This window comes from Schistocerca piceifrons, unplaced genomic scaffold, assembly GCF_021461385.2.
Source record: "Schistocerca piceifrons isolate TAMUIC-IGC-003096 unplaced genomic scaffold, iqSchPice1.1 HiC_scaffold_835, whole genome shotgun sequence".
NCBI lineage: Eukaryota > Metazoa > Arthropoda > Insecta > Orthoptera > Acrididae > Schistocerca > Schistocerca piceifrons.
Genome location: NW_025729097.1, coordinates 342,285 through 364,672, shown reverse-complemented (window position 1 = coordinate 364,672; position 22,388 = coordinate 342,285). Strand labels below are relative to the sequence as shown.

At 40.5% G+C, this 22,388-nt stretch overlaps 1 protein-coding gene across 1 annotated transcript in view; it reads right to left on the bottom strand.

The window, feature by feature from the left end:
* LOC124770906 (poly [ADP-ribose] polymerase tankyrase-1-like) overlaps window positions 1–22,388 on the bottom strand; it is a 101,447-nt gene that overhangs the window by 31,481 nt on the left and 47,578 nt on the right. The window contains exons 2-3 of the mRNA XM_047249223.1: window positions 18,454–19,030; window positions 8,244–8,414 (exon numbers count right to left, since the gene is read on the bottom strand). Coding sequence (XP_047105179.1) covers window positions 8,244–8,414; window positions 18,454–19,019 — 737 coding nt within the window. The 5' untranslated portion in view covers window positions 19,020–19,030. The remainder of the gene's footprint in view (window positions 1–8,243; window positions 8,415–18,453; window positions 19,031–22,388) is intronic.

Sequence of the window (22,388 nt, the reverse complement as noted above, 5' to 3'; positions counted from 1 at the left end):
CTGAATATTTATTTATTAAACCACAAAAAATCAAAAGGGACCTGTTATTATAAATGTTAACACATTTGCTGCAATCTGACCGAAAAATGTTTTACATGTAGAATACATCTTGTAGGAAAAGCAATCAATGCATTTGGCATTGGGAGAGAATTATTACAAAAATAAACATGCACTTATATTAAAATCAGCTTCACAGTGAAGTCGACCATTTCAGTCAAAGTCGCACTTATAACAATCATCCATCTTTGGCGAATATTTTACAAAAATGTCAAAGCTTCTCGAGTTCCATTATAGCTCTGTTAAAATTACTTTTTCATTTCCAATAACATACTGTGTATATAAAAAAATTAGTTTGTACGTTAAACCATTATTTAAACAATTTTACTTCAGCGGGCTGCACGAAGATGTTATACTGTTTCAAACAGCAGTTGAAAACTTCAAGAATCCCACATCTCAGTAGATTTTTAGCTCGATTTGCCGTTCAACAATTAAACCGCTAATGACCAATAAACTGAATCGGTGGGATTGAGTATCGATCTGTTAACTCATATATGATAAAATTACAAATGATTCCAAATCAAGAATATCACATTAATAATAAATTGTACCGAGCGTTAATTTTGAGATTACAGTTTTGTAGTTTGAAATATGAATTTAATTTCCCTTCACTCATAAAATAACAAGTCCTGTCAACATGCAGTATATATCTTTGACCTAAGGGTATACAACTTTGTTTAAATATTTCCCTTTAAATTTTATTACACTTTCAACATAGTGTATTAACTTAAAATGACAAACATCTGTTATCCTGACAAAAGTCAGTGGCATATGAGGAGTCAGTTTATACAGAATATACATTGTGTATTTATTGTTAAAAAGTACCTTTTTAGGATGTATTATTAACTGAACTCTTAGTTTTAACTAAGTTCATACTCAGTGGCTCAAATAAAGGAAGAAAAAGTAAGCATTGTGAAATTACTTTAAACACAATCAATGGAGATGGATTACGAAAAACATTTCCATAATACAGAATTATCCTCATTATACACTTTATCACTTCGTGCTTTTGAATGTGTAGCAAGTGCAGAATGATATCCCTTCACCATCCAAGACGCCCATTTTCATATCTAGCTACAGGTGGTCCCAGAAGTCTGATGCGTAATGAACTACAAACAGTGCAGATGTAGAGTGACGATCTCAGTGGTGTCATAATTAAGTTCATTGCAGAAATGCCACGTTCACACTCTGCAATCGACACTGCAATGCTGTTTATTATTGATACAAAATTTTTGAACATTGGTGGCTGTAGAAGAACAGTTGGCACTTCTTCACTTAGTAGTGGTTTCAGACCCTGTTTGTACTCCCTGAAGTTCTTCATTATTTCAGAGGGCTATTAATCTTAAATCTTTCACACATTCGAAAAATCTCATTTTCTCCATAAGTGATCGATATGTTTTTAGGCCACAATTTCAGGTGAATGGCCTTCATGTAGTTCATATCATCATCGTAGCTTTCAGATGCATTCACTGTTGATAGCAACCTGGATCACAAATTATTTGCCAAGCTGCGATTAAACTGTTCATCAGGAATCTTAGAAATAATTGTTCTTTGAGAAAGTTTAACACATTGAAAGTTCATATTTTCCAGTGCAATGTTAGCTACATTTGCATGTTGTCCCATTGCATCAAACAGACTTTCCAACACTTTTAATAAAAGTGTAATGTCGTCGTGAGCTTGAGCAAGGTTAACACTTGATCTTTGAAGCTGTAGGGATAGATCGGCCAACTCTTCTAAGGCATCAGAGATTACAGCTAGGTTGGAGACGAAAGTTGTAGATGACAATTACAAAGCCCTTTGTAAGAAGACCGTTGTTTTGAGTCTCATTTCGTGTCCTCTGATACTTCTAAAAAATGACTGTACAGAGCCCTGCAATCTTTCCACACAGCTTTTACTGCCAATAAACTGGAGGCCACCCAACGAGTGTCAAAACACATGACCAATTTTTAAATTTCTAGCTCCAAACCTTTAGCAGCAACTGCCAACTCACTGCTGTTTTTCGGGGAGCAGCTGAAGATATTTCTAACTTTATCCATGAATATTTTAAAGTGATTAATTCCCACCACTTCTTCTATCGTGTCATGCATGGTGAGTTCTGAACGATGATTCAAACAATGCCAGATGAATAAGTTTGGAAACATCAGCTTTGCAAGGTCAGACTTTTTTCCTAACACGACAGAAGCTCCATCGCAAGTCAAAGCGATTAAATGGTCTTTCAAAAACTCACAGCCTAGTCCTAGTGATTCTAACTGCTTTAAAAGTTCTTTCGAGATATCAGATGCTGTTGTGTCATTTAGCCCAAAAAGTCGCAAAGAAATTGTCATGGCGTTTTCCCTTTTAACAATGTTCTGAACTAGACAATCAAAGCTTTTTTGTGTGAAAGTGAAGTGGCTTTATCCAAAAGAAGTGAAAATTTGGAGTCACTTTTTATTAAATTATTTATTAGATCTGATGTCATCTGGTCAGAAATATGAATCACTATATTAGATCAAGCAACATTTGAACATAGTATTCGGCCCGTATCCAAACCAATTTTAATTTGGAGATCAATTTCTGTCTGAAACTCATTAAACAGTCTATTTAACTTTGCTTGCTTATAAGCTGTCCAAAAATACGCTCAGTAACAACTTTTTGTTCCTTTACTGTGGAAGCGACGGAGTTCTTAATGTGATATTTTTCTGCGTAGTCTGGATTTTGTTTGCTAAACCGTGAGCTTCAAATGTGCAGTGATCAAACAGTTTTTTCCTAAGAGACGTTATTTGATCATGTCCCACATGAGCTTACAGTTCCTAAAAGCCATTGCTCACTCAGTTTTAACCGTTTTGTTTTTTCAGCACCTAGTGTATATCTACAAACTTGGCCTTTTTTTAATAATCAACCACGGGTTTTTAGCTTTATAATCTGTACATTGTTCGACAGACCGACAATCTGGCTTTTCATCATCATTACAATTATCAATACTGTCCATAGATGTTTTGTCTGTATCCATATCCACCAACTTATACAAATTTTCATTTTGCAACAATGACATAGGAGAAGGATTGTCTGCTTTGTTGTTTGCATCTTCTTCTCCAGCCACAGCTGACGTCATGGATTCTACATCTAAACTGTGGTTTTCATTGCCCTCACTAACGTTTTGTCTTTTAGGTTTAAAGGAATCACTAATTTTTGTAGAGATATACATTACTATTAAACTCTCCTGTCCACTGAGTCACAATGTGTAAATAAACACTACGAACAAACCAAAACAATGCTGTCGGTTCTGAGCAGAACAACTGCACTGCAAGCGATTGACGTACAGAGAGTGATTGAGTAATATTGTTGAACGTGAATTCCTGAAGTGCCTGTTGGATTGTTTGTTGGCTTCTCTGTGAGGCAGCGATGGCTAACAAGGTAAACTGATTCAAATTGAAAAAGCCATAGACACGACCTGTCTGAATCGTGGACTAAAAAGACTGAATTCACATAGAGACATACAGACAGGCAACTGTAATGCGAGAACCACTTATGGGATTTACTTGTTTCTTTCTTTAACTCACAGATATATTCATTTACTATCTATTATTATATATTTAGCTACTTTAGGTAGCACAAGAAATAAGCTGTGGCTATAATTGTAAGTCAAGTCGCAAGAAACTGGGCTGCCGTCGTGCTCCTTACACTATTAGAGCAAAATCATTTGATTTTTTAATGAATTGTAGACCTCAAAAAGAACCACAAAAAGTCAGCAAGAGCATATGTTTGTCTTTCACAGTTGAGTCACACTCAATTTTTCTGCTTTGTGGGTGTTTAAACAGCTGACTTCAGAAGACAAAAATCATCATTATTCTTCAACCTTAATCTTTTATTTAGGTACATCTTTTTGAGCTCTACAGTTTGGTACTACATAACGTGATATAGTTCTTATGGATTCTGTAATGTATTTCAAGAGAGCATGCTGGCAGAAAACATTTTTACTTCATATAGCTGATGACATTTAAACGGCTGAACAGACTTTCAGAAATATAGTTAAGAACCGTCCCCATTAAACCAGCTTTCAAATAAAAAAAACGGCTTTAAAATTGGAACTTTCGTTTGAGAACTATGTTGGGGCAGACAGACAGACTTAAGGGTCAAACATATACATGTCCGTTCTGCATTGGGAATTCAAATTTGCCCCCTGTGGGAGCTCCCCTCTACTGTATAGCGTCAACCATGTTCTAACGAGGGTGCGGGCAGATAAAGACAAAGGTCAAGAGTGCCGTGGGCAAAGGGACATATCGGGTCGCAAGGCTGCCAACTTTTAGTCATGTTTGCTCCATTCGCACATATGATTTTTAGCTGTGACGTAAATTACAACATGGAATAAAATGATTTCGTGAAAGCACATTATAAAGACGTTCACATTCAAACATGGCTTACATTATTTATTTCTCATTAACACACATAACATGAGATGTTGCCTTGCTACTACATTGCTGAGGTTGTTGGCAGTCGTATACAAAAGGCAATATGCACCAATCACAACTTTAGAATGATACTCCACTTATCTTGGGTATACTGTACGTGCGTGCACATACACACACACACACACACACACACACACACACACACACACACACACACACACACACACACACACACACACACACTCTCTACCTCCTGCCCGTCACATCATGTTGGCGAGCCATTGTCATGTTCACTTGTGCTGGTGCAGCGGAAAATTACGGTTACGGTTTGATTTAATACACATGTACTACTTCAAATCTCCGGTACTGTACTGTTAAAAAAAGGGGGGGGGGAGAAAAGAGAGAATTAGAAGAAAGGGAGTTTCTGGGAGGTGCCAGAATGCATTGTGTCCAAAATTAAGCCCTGATTCAAGGTACATGTTGTTGTTAGGCATATGCTACAGTTTGCAATCTTATTGGCCATTTGTTTGACCTCCAAATTAGTATTACATTTATCTGCAAGGTTACGTTGCTCTGGTGTAATGTGAACAGATATAAAGAAACAGGTGTGTGTGTGTGTGTGTGTGTGTGTGTGTGTGTGTGTGTGTGTCAAGGAAGGTTAGGTTAGCCTTAGCACTGCCTTCTGCTTTATTACATTGTTTGACAAGAATTCCTAATTAGGCCGGCGACTGATATTAATACATAACTAATATGTAATTAATAAGACTTGCTTTTGTGCTGGAGAACATCTGTTCCTCACACAAATGTTAAGTGTTGGTTATACTCTGCTGGAGTGTTTTGGAAACGAATCCCAGTCTGTTTGTCCTGTTCCCATTAGGTTATATGGTGGTCACAACTTTCTCAAAAATTCCTCACAGCGGTTTAAGGTTAGCATTGATTGCCTTTTATGGTTGGCCACATTACCGCTAAAAGCAGTCCCTTTGGAGGGGCCCTCCTGCACAATTCCACCACATGTGGGTGGCTGACTTTCTGCAAGGCTGTGCCCTGTATTCTGTGACATTTGTATGGCTGCTTCGGTATCTTGGCATTTTCAGCTCTTCAGGAGGAAGGCAGAGCTTTAGTTGGTAAAGACATTTCCAGCTGGAGTAGATCACAACCAGACACACACTCTGGAGTCAGGTATTGAATTGTAAGGTGTATCCAGCAACAGATGTACACTCGGAGCACAATTCAGGTATGATAATGAGTGAACTAAATTTTAAGAGAACTGTTATGAGAATTCAGTGTGTAAATAAATAGGATAGCGAAGTACCCAGGAATGGAATGGGAATTTTAACTTCTACGAGGCTTTAGACAACGTGATAATGAACGGCAATCAAGCGAGTATCCACATTTGTCTGCATGATCCGTGAGACAGGAGTCATAGCAACAGAATGCCAGAGAAACACCATCCAGATACTACAGAAGCAACCAAGCACTTGTAAGTGCAATAGCTAAACAGCTCGTGAATAGAGCTTTTTGAAAAAATAACAACAACATGAAGAAGAATGGAAGACAAAGGTGATTATCTGTTTGAGGAAGATAAATTTGGAGTAAAGGATCCAGGGATAGTGGAAGGAATGTGTAAGAAAAATCAAGGTATCTTTATTGGATTTGAAGATCTTTACATGACATTTGACAGCATGAAATAATGAAAGTGTGTGAAATTTTTTTAAAAGGTACATATAAGATATATTGAACAGCAGGTAACATAGAATATGTACAATAATCAACAAGAATTGGTATTCTGAATTAAAGATTGTTAAAGATAAGGATGCAGGTAATCTCCACACACGTTCAGATGAACACTGAAGAATCATTGGTGGAACTGAAGAAACTTATAGCAATTTAATTAAAACTGAAGTTGAAAAGGATATCATTGATAAAATTCACTGGTGATATTTCTGTGTTCACCGAAAGTCAGACTGAATCACCAGAATTGGTGAATGTAATAAACAGTTGAATGAGTGCCAAATCAGGATTAATGAATGGAAGAAAGAGGAAAGTATTGGGGTGTGGCAGAAGTAACATTGGTGGCAAAGTTTACAGAATTAAGGACCACACAGTAGACCACTTGTACGGACTCTGGTACATGTGATGCTAATTTACACTGAGGGTCAAAGCACGGTTGTTATAAGGAATAATGTAGCATGGAAAAACAGGAGATTCCCCGCAAAACAAAGTTACTAATATCAAAGATATGCCTTAATTTGTGTTAGACATACCTGAATGTATGCTTGGAGCAGAGTACTGCATAAAAATTAATCATGGATTATGGAAAAAACAAGAGGGGAATCGGAGCATTGTAAATGCAGTGCTATTGACGGATGTTTAAACTAGGTGAACTCGTAACAGAAGAACTATCGAACATCTCTGCAGAATAGGTGAGGATAGTGTGATATGTGGAAAACTGTGACAAGTACAAGGGTCAGCAGAGTAAGTTATATTTGAAGGCATCAGGGAATAACCGCTGTGGAACTAGAGGTGGTTGCTGAGGTTAAAAACTGTAGGGAAAGACAGAGATAGGAAGGCATGTAACTGTGGACTCTGGGAGCTCATGGCACTGCAATTCTGCTGCTCAGACAGACAGACAGACACATTGTCAACAGAAGGCACAGTTTCCCCTTTGCATGTCTGTGGTTACCGAGACTGGCTGTTACAGCAGACTACAGTGGGGCAACCAAGGTGGTGCACACCCCGGCAAGCTGAGGCTCTGCTGGCGTTTGCTTCTGTTTGGTGATTGCCGAGTATATTTCTTGTTACTAACAGAAACTATAGCAAATTATTGGGTTCTTTCTCCTCTCTCATTCCTGACAAACACCAAAAATGGTCTCATAAATGTGTGTGTATGTGTGACCTCTGCTAGACCATTCCAATACATCTAAAGTAATAGACATTTATCTCATCTGACAGTGTTACACATTCAGTGCACTCATACTCTCCCCATCACTAAATTTTCTGGGCATGACATTGTCTGAATTATTGAAACTTCCTGGCAGATTAAAACTGTGTGCCGGACCGAGACTCGAACTCGGGACCTTTGCCTTTCGCGGGCAAGTGCTCTACCAATTGAGCTACCCAAGCACGACTCTCATTCTGGAAACATCCCCCAGGCTGTGGCTAAGCCGTGTCTCCGCAATATCCTTTCTTTCAGGAGTGCTAGTTCTGCAAGGTTTGCAGGAGAGCTTCTGTAAAGTTTGGAGGGTAGGAGCCGAGGTACTGGCAAAAGTAAAGCTGTGAGGACAGGGCTTGACTCGTGCTCGGGTAGCTCAGTTGGTGGAGCACTTGCCCACGAAAGGCAAAGGTCCCGAGTTCGAGTCTCGGTCCGGCAGACAGTTTTAATCTGCCAGGAAGTTTCATATCGGCGCACACTCCGCTGAAGAGTGAAAATCTCAGTCTGAATTATTGTTGGCATTGGTTTGCTGGTCTTGATGAATAAGACACTGAACTGTTGACAATAACTATTTTTCCTACCAACCTATTCTTAACCAACCTCTCTCCCATGATACTATGATCTAGTCGTGGGGATACCACCTCTGATTGTATGTTTTGATTTTATTCCCAGTTCACTTTGCTGACCCTCATTAAGTCTAGACTGAGCATTTACACTTTGCTTTTCAGTATTTATATCTTATCTACCATATAATGCTGTGTGTGTGTGTGTGTGTGTGTGTGTGTGTGTGTGTGTGTGTGTGTGTGTGTGTGTGTGTGTGTGTGTGTGTGGGCGCGCGCGCGCGCGCGCGCGCTGAGGGAACTCACCGCATTCGAGAGACAGTGGCCCCATCAGGTGGAGGAGTCGTGGGCCGCGCAGCAGCAGGTGTCTGGTGAGGTGCACTGGCAGAGGTGGCGGTGGCAGCGGTGGTGGTGGCGGTTCTGGTTGTGGTTGTGGTGCTGGTGGTGGTGGTTCTCGGCTCTGTAATGACTGGTGCACTGCACATACAGAGAGGCAGGGTGTGAGCTGGCTGGGCGTGTCCTCGTGGGGATGTGGAGGTGGCTCACTATGGCCAGCACTGCTGAGGGACCACCCACACAGGGGATAGGGCTCCAGTTAATACAAATGAATTACCAGTAAGCTAATAACAATCAGTTGTACCATCCGAGCTTTCCATGGCAGTCGCTCAACCCCATACAACAGGTAGTTCAAATCTAGGTGCAGCCAGAAGGTACATACAACGCCCAATACTTGCACAAAACATAATTACAGAATTACTGTACATGTTAGCTCAGGTGCAATCGCCATCAAAACTATCCAAACGGCCTGAATTCCACTCCACCTAAATTGTATGATGATGATGAAGTGCCATATTCCTCGACAGAGTGTAGGGGAACGACGAATGCACCCACATAATGTTACTGTCTTGCAGTTCCTCTGATCTCTTTTCGATATGGGCATTTCACTCTACAAAATGATTACTACAAGACCCCACTTGAAGCAACTGATTTGTAACACTGAGTCCACAATCAGACTAATATCACGATAATGTGAATATCGAAACCTGTTATAATTAGATGGCAGCTTGTAAACTCAAGTTTATTGCAATAAATGACTTTTTGGAAACTAAGTTTCAACTTGAAATTAAGTGACGAAAACATTTGTATTAAGACTACCATCCAGGATTCCAATTGAGCACCTATTGTCTCTGTTAACTAAGTACGAAAGATCTTAAATATCATTTCAGCCACATGTAAGCATGTGTGTATGGGTGCATGTTGAAATGTTGAAATGACTTCGCATTGTGTTTGATTATTCAAACCTAGCAACTAATAGGATTGTTAACTAAGAGCAATAAAACATTACATATGCAAATATAGCAATATGAGAATCTGAACTGTCGAGAAAAAGTATTTTGTTCCTTTACTGGGATCTGAATCCACCACCTCCCGTTGTTTTCTAACCACAAATACATGTTAAACATCTGCTTAGTTTAGCTGTAGCAGGATGTGCCCATGTATGTACTGGAAATAACCTAACGGAACATTCTGTGTAGGGTGGGAATCTATCCCCGTGTGCTGCATGCACCATCGTTGTTGACTGCACACAAGATGATGTTGATTATCGAATTCTTTTTTGCCACTTGCTACGAGGTATGTGTTTTAACTTTTCAAGCAATCATTTAAAGTTTTGTGTGACAGACTTGAAATCGACACCAGCTGTCATAGTTGACAAGACATGCAGAGGCGATAAAAATCAAAATTGCTTTTCTCCTCTGGTTTTATGTGCACGACACAATGAAAATCATTGCAGACAACCATGAATACAATGGATGCTAATAACTATGGACATATCCGTGGGAAGAACTTCGTAACACAAAAGAGCTTCATTACACCAGATGTGTACTGTTACATTCTGAGGACTCACATTAGCCTCTGATTTTACATTTTTTTGTCAGGACCAAACATTTTTGTTTTATGAAGGTAAAGCCAAATAGTTCAAATGCCCATCCAACCATCCTGTTTTAAGTTTTCCTTTATTTTCTTAAACTAAGCAATGCAAATACTGTGACCTTTCCTTTGAAATGGCACTATCTATTTCCTTTCTAACATTTGAGAGCTGTAGATTCTACTTTGTCTCTAATGGTCTTGCAGTCGATGGGATGTTTGACACTTAATTACTTCTTTCTTTCTTCCTCAACATTTCCTATTGAATTAAAGTGCCGCATGATGGCTAATTGGCCACATTTCAAAACATTTGGCAGTAATCGATTGAGCCATACTGGTAAAACCAACCAACTGAAAATGAGAAAATTATTTCCTGACGTAATTTCTTTGACACACTTACCACATACGTGCACAAAATAATACAACAAAACAAACATTTCCAGAATACAAAAGGACTCACAAGCTGAAAACTTACAAACACACTCAACAAACACACACTGAGAACACCACACAGAAAAGAACCAGATAGTACACCATGACCTACACACATAAACTAAATAAAAAAAATACCACACACACACACACACACACACACACACACACACACACACACACACGTACACAAACAGATGACATACTTCAATAATTACACTCGAAAGTTTGGCAATAACATTCGATCTTTGGTAAAAACATTTGACAGTCGGCAACAGAAACCAAAACATTGCATTGAAACAATCTTTCAGTTCATAGTGCTGTGGAGTGTGGGAAAAAACTGCAAATTGGCATTCATAAGAAGAACAACACCAAAAATGCAATGGAAGTGTAATATGTAAGAAATTGTCCACACAACCTGTAAGTACAGTTCAAAACATTACTACTTAATAGGAAATACCAACCACCAGACCTGTTTATAACATATAGGCACAGTGACAAAAATGTAAATTAAATAGCTAACATATGTACATATTCCAGGCCACTGATAACGCCTTGCACAAAATAAACTCAAAACGCGTATGGCACTAAAATTGTGTTTTATTCAGTTGCTGTCAGATGGTCCATAAGTAAAAATTATCAATATACTGTGACGCACAAAATACTTCATGCACCATTTTCGAAGGTTTAAACAACAATCCTCATGACCTTCAAGAGTACAATATTCAGTAAGTCACTCCATGAATACTTTATAGCTACAAATAAAAAATTATGATTGATAAATATACTTATTCCAACCTGCATGACAACATGTCAGACAAAAGTCTATGATATTATGCATGAATCTACCTGTTTCAGTTAAATTATGGGTGGTCCTTTTAGGCTACATGCATCAATGTAGTATGCTACATGAGGAAAATTTATGGACTTTTACGCACTTGCACGGTACATTTTTAGGCCTCCTTTTTCCACATGGAATTTATATGGAGGGATTATCTGTGCTACATGAGCTACATTTACTGAAGACAAGCCTCGTCTTTGCCAAGATTGATGGTGTTAATAATAACAGAAGAAATTATAATAATGCATCTCTTCTTTTAGTAAAATTATAAGCCTCTATCACAATAATAAAGAACTAGAAAATAATTAACGTTCCTTGACACAATGGCACACTACTGCAGTTATAAATGTGACAATGGAGAACATTCTGGAAGTTTGATTGATACTTGTTGCTGAGTTTGTTTTGTACGATCTAGAGTTGGTGTAACTTAAACTCTTACAAGATCACAGCAGCTCAGGTGGGAAAAAACACTTCCTGCAGAAATTTCTGTAGCCTACAATAATGCCAGTAGTGCAGCTGACAATTATGTGATTTTATTTCAGTGATTACAAAAACAACTCTAAAGTACATATTAGGTAGCTGAGGCAACTAGTGGCCATTGATATGGATTAACAAGGAAAAGAATGTTTTGTAAAGGCTGTAATGAACCTCCAGGGAAACGGAACGCTCATCCAGTGACGAGCATCCTTCGTTAACAGCAAAACAGTGGCACTGCATTGAAAGTAGTTTGGTGGTTTGTTAAAATTTCTCTACCTTCATTTGCTTAAGCTCTGTGTTCGAGTCACTGATCAGCCAAACACTTAACAAGTATTAACAGACCCTCTTTGCCTCCGGTGACTTCTGTTGAACAACATAAGGTTCCACTTTCCTTCCTAATCTACAATAAAGCCGACACTCCTTCACTACCTGCTGGAGGAGAGTCGGTGTATGTTGGGCCATGACAGAGGCAGACGTCCGGCTAGTGGAAGCTCACCATTAACCTTTCTTGCACCAGAAATGTTACTTCATCCCTGAAACAATTGTCATGTAAAGTCACAGCACACTTATTTGAACTTAAAATGTTGAAAATGTTGGTGCTGAACTGGGAATCTAACTTGGATATCTCTTTCTGCCATTTTGAACATTTTTCGGACAATACAGTTCCATCGTTTTGTTGGGTCCCCAACATTCCATAGTTATCCAGGTTTCAATGAAAGGGGAAGGTCTGGTTTTAAATACTGGTTGGGTACAAAAATTTTCGCTGTGTGATTTCAAGTTGTAGCATTCGCACTGCAAGTAATATGTGGAAAGCAATTATGATTTTTAGCATTTGTGCATGCAATGTCAACAATAACAATTCGTGCCAATTTTGACCCTGAAACAGGCAGAGAACTTTTTATCCTATCATTTCAGATTTATAAATTCCAGTCCTAGTGGCTGGTGGAAAAGTATTTGACAGGTGTGTAGCCAGTGGTGATAGCATATACAGGGTTAAGAGTCCCAGTCAGCACAGAACTTTTCCTCGCATAATTTCTAGTTCAGACATGAGCATATCTCACTGGTGGTGAAATAAACCGACATTGTGTATCTATATGTGGCTAGAAAACAACATGATATATGCTGGGTTCGAAACGCAGCAGGGGAATACTTTGGTGTATAATCATTTCAGTTTCATCATCCCTCTAGCGGTGAAAAATTTCGATACATAAAATTATAACAGTTTATTGTGCTTCATTCACAATCCCTGCCCAAAACAAAACTTTATGCCCCATCATATCAAGTTTGAAAAAGTGCATATGATGTCACATGCAGTTACAATGATAGTTAAGATCTGTAGTGACCGGACTGGAGTCCTGGATCGCAGTCCAATACAAAAGCATGTAGTTTGAAGCTGAATCTTGCTTTTTGAAATCTCATTTATTGTAATTCACTTCAGTTTACAAGCACTGAGGACCGTCATCTCTGGTAAAGGGCTTTCTGATATTTACATTACTGTGGTATTGGTTTTCATATGGACGATAATAGACAAAGTGCAAGAAAGTTATGTGGCTGCATACAAACCAGGTGGAACGCAGTTCAGGAAATTTGGCTGCTTCTGAGCATGGTAACACACGCATATAAATTTGACAGGCACGACACTCGTCTGATTGTCAAACATTTCGTATTGTAATTAATGTGATACTTTGATCATCAGACATCGTTCAAAGCCTGTCTTAAAACTGGTCTTTGAAAGGTACAGCTACAAAATGGTTGACAGCGTGTTTCAAATTGAGCTGGAGAAGGAATTCAGTACAGCGGGCAGTAAGGCACGGTGAACCTCGTGATTTGACAACAGAAAGAGGCTGTGGTTGTGCAACAGTTACGTGTCATAACAGTATTACCACATTCGTCTAAATTTCATTCATTAAATATGGTTGACAGGAATTTAAGTATTTTTCAAGTGAGCATCCTCACTTTGTAAGCACACATGAAACCATGGGGTAGTTGAAGTAAGCTGTGTCATTCCCCAGTGATGGAAAAACACACACTAATGTGTGTGTGTGTGTGTGGGGGGTGATGAGCAATGTTTGTGATTGATGATGTAAGTTGTGCTGTGAACTTGCTACTGAAATAAAATTATGTTTTGTCCTCCACATACAGTAGGTGTGAATGGTAAATTCCGTAAGAATTTGATGTCTATCTAGAAGGGCTGGCATGGATACAAGGGGGAGTAGGATGAACATGGGATAGTGAGACATCCTCCCCAAAAAATGGGAAAACACTGTATCACTTCACTGTGTGAAGTGGACACTGTATGAAGTAAAAAATAATTCTGCTTACACGTGGTTTTATACATCTTATTTTAATTATTGTTAAAATCATAGGCACCTGTCGTGTATAAAATTTGAGTGTGACACTATGTATAATTTTGAGAGGTTGGGGGGGGGGGGGGCGGGTTGAGTGGAATCATTGAAAGACAGAGGCAGTTCCAGAACCAAACATTGTGTATCTGTCTGTAAGTGACACCCAATAGTGTGGGAAGTATGAGGCAGTGAACTAGGTGAAGATCACGACAAGAATCTATTATACATCATGAAGAGAATTTTTAAAATGTACACAAAGATTACTGCTAGTAAAAAGATTCCCGTTAACAAAAATTTTTTCAAACATAAGAGCTTGAGTAATTTCCCACAGCGTGCATAACGAGTTTGGAATAATATACTGTTTTAAATTTTTTTCAAGAATGTAAACAATTGTAATATGTTTGATGTTTAAACAAGGAATTTTGATGTTAATCTTTATTGAATAAAAGAGAAAGACACTGAATAATTTACAACACTGGCTCTATGTTCATTACAATTGGTTCAGGGAATGCACAGTGTCATCTCGAACACAAGATTTCTGATATGTCAAATAGCACATAAAATACTACATCATCATCATCATCATCATCATCATCATCATCATCATCATCATCATCATCATCTAAGACTGATTATGCCTTTCAGTGTTCAGTCTGGAGCATAGCCCCCCCTTATACAGTTCCTCCATGATCCCCTATTCAGTGCTAACATTGGTGCCTCTTCTGATGTTAAACCTATTACTTCAAAATCATTCTTAACCGAATCCAGGTACCGTCTCCTCGGTCTGCCCCGACTCCTCCTACCCTCTACTGCTGAATCCATGAGTCTCTTGGGTAACCTTGCTTCCCCCATGCGTGTAACATGACCCCACCATCTAAGCCGGTTCGCCCTGACTGCTACATCTATAGAGTTCATTCCCAGTTTTTCTTTGATTTCCTCATTGTGGACACCCTCCTGCCATTGTTCCCATCTACTAGTACCTGCAATCATCCTAGCTACTTTCACATCCGTAACCTCAACCTTGTTGATAAGGTAACCTGAATCCACCCAGCTTTCGCTCCCATACAACAAAGTTGGTCGAAAGATTGAACGGTGCACAGATAACATAGTCTTGGTACTGACTTCCTTCTTGCAGAAGAGAGTAGATCGTAGCTGAGCACTCACTGCATTAGCTTTGCTACATCTCGCTTCCAGTTCTTTCACTATGTTGCCATCCTGTGAGAATATGCATCCTAAGTACTTGAAACCGTCCACCTGTTCTAACTTTGTTCCTCCTATTTGGCACTCAATCCGTTTATATTTCTTTCCCACTGACATTACTTTCGTTTTGGAGATGCTAATCTTCATACCATAGTCCTAACATTTCTGATCTAGCTCTGAAATATTACTTTGCAAACTTTCAATCGAATCTGCCATCACAACTAAGTCATCCGCATATGCAAGACTGCTTATTTTGTGTTCACATATCTTAATCTCACCCAGCCAGTCTATTGTTTTCAACATATGATCCATAAATAATAAGAACAACAGTGGAGACAGGTTGCAGCCTTGTCCTACCCCTGAAACTACTCTGAATCATGAACCCAACGCCTCCTATTCCATAATCATGTAGAACAGACAATAACTTCCTCCTAGGAACCCGGTCATATGCCTTTTCTAGATCTATAAAGCATAGATACAATTCCCTGTTCCACTCATAACACTTCTCCATTATTTGCCGTAAGCTAAAGATATCTGGTCCTGACAACCTCTAAGAGGCCTAAACCCACACTGATTTTCATCCAATTGCTCCTCAACTAATACTTGCACTTTCCTTTCAACAATACCTGAGAAGATTTTACCCACAATGCTGATTAAAGAGATACCTCTGTAGTTGTTACAATCTTTTCTGTTTCCATGTTTAAAGATTGGTGTGATTACTACTTTTGTCCAGTCTGATGGAACCTGTCCCGACTCCCAGGCCATTTCAATTATCCTGTGTAGCCATTTAAGACCTGACATTCCACTGTATTTGATGAGTTCCGACTTAATTTCATCCACCCCAGCTGCTTTATTGCACTGCAATCTATTGACCATTTTCTCCACTTCCTCAAACGTGATCCTATTTCCATCATCATTCCTATCCCATTCTACCTCGAAATCTGAAACATTACTGATCGTATTTTCACCTACATTGAGCAACTCTTCAAAATATTCCCTCCATCTGCCCAAGGCATCCACAGGATTCACCAGCAGTTTTCCTGACCTGTCCAAAATACTTGTCATTTCCTTCTTAGCTTCCTTTCAAAGACTGCTAATTACACTCCAGAATGGTTTTCCAGCAGCTTGACCCAATGTCTCCAACCTGTTTCCAAAGTCTTCCCAAGATTTCTTCTTGGATGCTGCAATTATCTGTTTGGCTTTGTTTCTTCAACATAACTTTCTCTGTCTACCTGGGTTCTGGTATGTAGCCATTTTTTATACGCCTTCTTTTTCCTTTTACAGGCTGCCTTGACTGTGTCATTCCACCAAGCTGTTTGCTTCCTCCTACTTTTACACACTACTGTTCCAAGACATTCTTTAGCCACTTCTAGTACTGCGTCCCTGTACCTTGTCCATTCCTTTTCCAATGACTGTAATTGACTACATTCAACTAACTGGTACCTTTCTGAGATCGCTGTTATGTACTTTTGCTTGATTTCCTTACCGTGAAGTTTCTCCACTCTTATCCTCCTACATATGGAGCTGACCTCCTGCACTTTTGGCCTCACAATCCCAATTTCACTGCAGATTAAATAATGATCAGTGTCATCAAAGAATCCCCTGAATACACGAGTGTCCCTCACAGCCTTCCTGAATTCCTGATCTGTTATTATATAGTCAATGACAGATCTGGTTCCCCTGCCTTCCCAAGTATACCGGTGAATGTTCTTATGTTTAAAAAAGGAGTTTGTGATTACTAAGCCCATACTGGCACAGAAATCCAAGAGTTATTTCCCGTTCCTGTTGGCCTCCATATCCTCTCCAAATTTACCCATAACCTTTTCATACCCTTCTGTTCAATTTCCAATCCTAGCGTTAGAATCACCCATGAGCAGAACACTGAAATACTGCATAAGTATTAAAATCTAAATGAAAAATAAATGATCACTTATCAGTGTTAGTGGCTATTAGACTTGTATGAACATATGTAACTGTAAGATGGTGCAGAAAAATGGTAACTCTGGTCGCACAGCCACTTTAAGCATCACAGACTATCAGAGGTGGAACAGCAACAACAATGGATGGGATAGATAATGTCATAAGGTGTGCCACAGGAGAATGGAAGCCTGTAGTGTTCACTGGGTGGCTATAGTAAAGCCATAGATCCACTGAAACACACACACACACACAGGGGTGGACACCTGTTCGTTGAATACACAGTAAAGCACGGTATTCTGTGTGTCACAGAAGGGAACGTATCCAAGCACTGCGTGAGCTTTATGTAATGCTGAGTACAGAGGCGAACAAAATGAGGTGGGAAGACTCAACTTTATGGGACCAGCTGGAACTGCGCTGCAAGAGGTGTGAGCAGTCAGCCACTGGGGCACCGATGCTTACTTCACCTGGTTTTCTGAACATCTTCCATACAAGCCCTCACAGCAGAGCATTCTTTTATATAATGTGCCTTTAGAGCAATTAACATCTTCCGTGTACTGTCTGGATTTGGAGAGAACTAAGAATTATCTTGGGATAGTTACTGGCATATGGCTTGCACGTGGAAAGAAAGTGACAGACAACTGCGTAACAGCCAAAGCTGTAATACTAAGGTGTGAATAATGATTACTCGGATAGTCTCCTTTACTACACAAAGAAAATTCCACAGGTCAACATCAGCAATATAAAATTGTAGATAAGTTGCCGCCCTCCTCTAATCATTCTGCAGTACACTACCTTGCTCGAGGTGTCGGCTGTAAGTGACTTACTCGGTCATGATCTTCATGCAGTGTGGCACTATTCAAAGGTGTCTCATTGTCATCAGCCACAGAGGCAATGGACAACTTTAGAGACCACTTCATGGGAACAGGGCTACAGCAACCAGTACAGGCTGCCGGTTGCAAACTACACCCGTCACTGCGTCTGAGCCAGTGCTGGGCAATACAGCTTTGTGTCCACAGCAGTCTGCCTCATGCTCTATTCACACAGTGAGTGTACCCTCTGTCATGACAGTTGATGCTAAAACCTAAACAACCACTTTCTGTATACATGTAGTTTAATATAATGCCCACAAACTGGCTCTTTGATGTTTTTTGTTAGCTAACATACCTGGTAATGAACACTGTTCAGTTTAGGGGTTCGCTGAAACTGCTACACGAGGGTAATGATAGCATTGTGAGCTATCGTGAAATGACTGTCTATGATGGCGTATTTTACAGCAGACACACGTCTACGAAAATTCAGTGGGAAAAATTATACAGTTGGAAATACACACACCTAGAACCGAGAGACACTAATCAGTCGGTTGTCTCACACTTACCTGGTTTGTGGTGGTGGATCATACAGCAATCTGCTCACTTCGATCAAGTCCTTAGGTTGACGAAGCATCGCATCTGCCCACCCCTGAGTGGCCATCACCTCGAAGGGACAGGTCTTAATAAATTCGATGGCGGCTCGCCTGAGGTCACTGCAGGAGTGGCGGACTGCGAGGACGGCTGCGGCCGCCGCGGTCTCGACAGTCAGCTGAGCGGCCACCTGCCGCTCGCACTCCGCCTTCAGCCGCGACGCCCCGTACTTATCTGCTGCAGCCAGCAGCTGGGGGGCCGTGCCGGGCAGCTGGGGGGCCCGCTGGGTGTACAGGTAGGAGACCAGCTGCCTCAGCACCGGGCCCCCGATGTCGGCAATCCTCACCACGCCAGTGCTCGCCTCGAGGGTGTCGTGGGCGAACATGGCCGCGAACACAGGGCTCCTGTCCGCCAGGACGGCCCTGTGCACCACCAGCCGAGTCTCACCTGCCTCGAGTATCACCATGGCGTCGTCCCCGGCGTCCAACAGGTCCCCCAGGTCCACAGCCACCGTCTCTGTGATGTCCTTAACTGCTTCCATTGCGGACGATTCTGAAACACGGCAACACGGAGCAGCCCTTTCAGCATACAGGTGACTGATAATACTTCTACGAGTGACAGCCACATCTGTCTCCAGCGACAGTTGATAAATACAGGGTGAGTCACCTAACGTCACCGCTGGATATATTTCGTAAACCACATCAAGTACTGACGAATCAATTCCACAGACCGAACGTGAGGAGAGGGGCTAGTGTAATTGATTACTACAAACCATACAAAAACGCACGGAAGTATGCTTTTTAACACAAACCTACGTTTTTTTTTAAAATGGAACCCCGTTAGTTTTGTTAGCACATTTGAACATACAAACAAATATGTAATCAGTGCCGTTTGTTGCATTCTAAAATGTTAATTACATCCGGAGATATTGTAACCTAAACTTGACGCTTGAATACCACTCCTCTGTTGTTCAATCGTCTGTATCGGAGAGCACCGAATTACGTAGGGATCCAAAGGGAACAGTGATGGACCATAGGTACAGAAGAGACTGGAACAGCACATTACGTCCACACGCTGACACCTTTTTATTGGTCTTTTTCACTGACACACATGTACATTACCATGAGGGGTGAGGTACACGTACACACGTGGTTTCCGTTTTCAATTGCGGAGTGGAATAGTGTGTCCCGACATGTCAGGCCAATAGATGTTCAATGTGGTGGCCATCATTTGCTGCACACAATTGCAATCTCTGGCGTAATGAATGTCGTACACGCCGCATTACACCTGGTGTAATGTCGCCGCAGGCTGCCACAATACGTTGTTTCATATCCTCTGGGTTGTAGGCACATCACGGTACACATTCTCCTTTGACGTATCCAACAGAAAGAAGTCCAGAAATGTAAGATCAGGAGAACGGGCTGGCCAATTTATGCGTCCTCCACGTCCTATGAAACGCCCGTCGAACATCCTGTCAAGGGCCAGCCTAGTGTTAATTGCAGAAAGTGCAGGTGCACCATCATGCTGATACCACATACGTCGACGCGTTTCCAGTGGGGACATTTTCGAGGAACGTTGGCAGATCATTCTGTAGAAACGCGATGTATGTTGCAGCTGTTTGGGCCCCTGCAATGAAGTGGGGACAATGTTTCAAGCGTCAACTTTAGGTTACAATATCTCCGTATGTAATTAACATTTTACAATGCAACAAACGGCACTGATTACGTATTTGTTTATATGTTCAGATGTGCTAACAAAACTAACGGGGTTCCATTAAAAAAAAACAACGTAGGATTGTGTTAAAAAACATACTTCCGTGCATTTTTGTATGGTTTGTATTAATTACACTAGCCCCTCTCCTCACGTTCGGTGTGTGGAATCGGTTCGTCAGTATTTGATGTGGTTTACGAAATATATCCAGCGGTAACGTTAGGTGACTCACCGTGTACAGTCCATCCTTAGTCGGTTCCAGCAGTATCACACCCTTTCTGTCCGACTGATGCCATTGGTGAATAACAGCAGATCTTTAATAATACCATTTTCAAGCTTTACCTTTTCTTTCGGCATATTTCATTTGGAGAACAAGCTCCAGAAGCGGCAAGGACATTATTTCCATCTTTTTTTCTACAGTGCAATGTTATTTGGTATGGAAATGGTTTGAAATAGACGTCTACCAAAATACTAAATAGGCTGTACAGAACTATAGTATTACTCTATTCAACGAGATGTTCTCTTTACTTCTGTTATTCAAGAAAACAACACTGTTTTATGACCTGAATCTGTATTATTCGTCATTTAACAAGCAGTCATGCGTGTACCCTTGCAGGAGTTGCTTCACACAGGGGATGAAGCCCGTGCGTCGGGAGACTGACGTGCGTTCACAGTGAAAGGTCGTGAAGTGGGTTCAGCCGAGTACGTAGTTCAAATTGTCATCCACCAGGGTACAGTAGCGGACAGACACATTCAACAAACAGTGAATTGTACTGTTTATTTCTTGAAGGATTTTTCTTTTATGGTTGTACAGTTTTGTGTATGTTTTTAGTAGTGTGGATGATGTGTGAATGTGGTCTAAAGTAAATATGTAGATCACTGTTATAGTGACAAACACCGTACGAAGTAACGTGAGAAATTTTTAATACACTGTGAATTAAGACGACGGGGAATTTTGTATTATAGTGTGTCAAGTATGTTTATGGTAAAGGGAAGCTAATTTCAGTGTAAATGTAAACAGTTAATAATGTAAAGTATAAATAAAGTATCAGAATGTCAAATATTTTGGAAAAAAGTACAGTTCGAGTGTGTTGTTTATTGATTTGTTAGTCATGAGAAAAGCGCGCTAACACAGGAGAATAATATTTTTGTATTGGCCTTAATGCAGACTGAGCAATCACAACAGAGTATTCTTCACGCATCTCTTCTCTTGCAAATGGAGAATGCTTACACCAATCCAAGAAGTCAGATCCCAGCCTTTCAATGGTACGGTCGTGTGTAGTATGAGCTCCGAAGGAAGTAGTTGTTTGCCAGTTTCATGTCTGCATGTGCTACATGTCTCAAAAGTGCTTTACAGTGAAGGTAAATAAATTCATTCATAGCGGCATCAACGAGCAGCAATACGGCAGGGCAGCGCTACCAACTTACACGACAAGCGGGGACCCTGAAACTGGGACGGCGGCAGACGGAGGAGGTCTGACACTCAGTTTCTGCACGCCGAGGCTGCAGCATTCGACGAAAGATGAGTTTGTTAGAACTGTTTTGTGTGTGTGTGTGTGTGTGTGTGTGTGTGTGTGTGTGTGTGCGCGCGCGCGAGCGAGCTGCAGACTGAGTAACATGGTAAGTGATAAAGATTTTGTAAATACGAAAAAAGAAGGATTCTCATTCAGTGGAAGTGCTTCACAAACTAGCACGCTTGAACAGAGAGGAGTAGATGTTAAAGTAAAAGAGGAGGTTTTTGAGGATGTTTCTTTGTTATTTACGGACGGTGAAGTAGACTTTGCTTCAAGTACGTCAGTTGATGTAACTAGTGGAGACAATGAAGATCCTGAAAGTCACATTAAGCCGGCCAGAGTGGCCGAGCGGTTCTAGGCCCTACAGTCTGGATCCGCGCGACCGCTACGGTCGCAGGTTCGAATCCTGCCTCGGGCATCTATGTGTGTGATTTCCTTAGGTTAGTTAGGTTTAAGTAGTTCTAAGTTCTAGGGGACTGATGACCACAGCAGTTAAGTCCCATAGTGCTCAGAGCAATTTGAAAAAAAGTCACATTACGCATGAAATCGGTAAAAATCAATTGCATGATGACAATATTGGTAGTGTTACTGAATCAAATGTGGATACCAAATTCGGAATGGTACCGAAGGAAAATGATACACAGGGAACAGTAAAGCAGAAAATAGAACAAAGAGGATATGTTTGC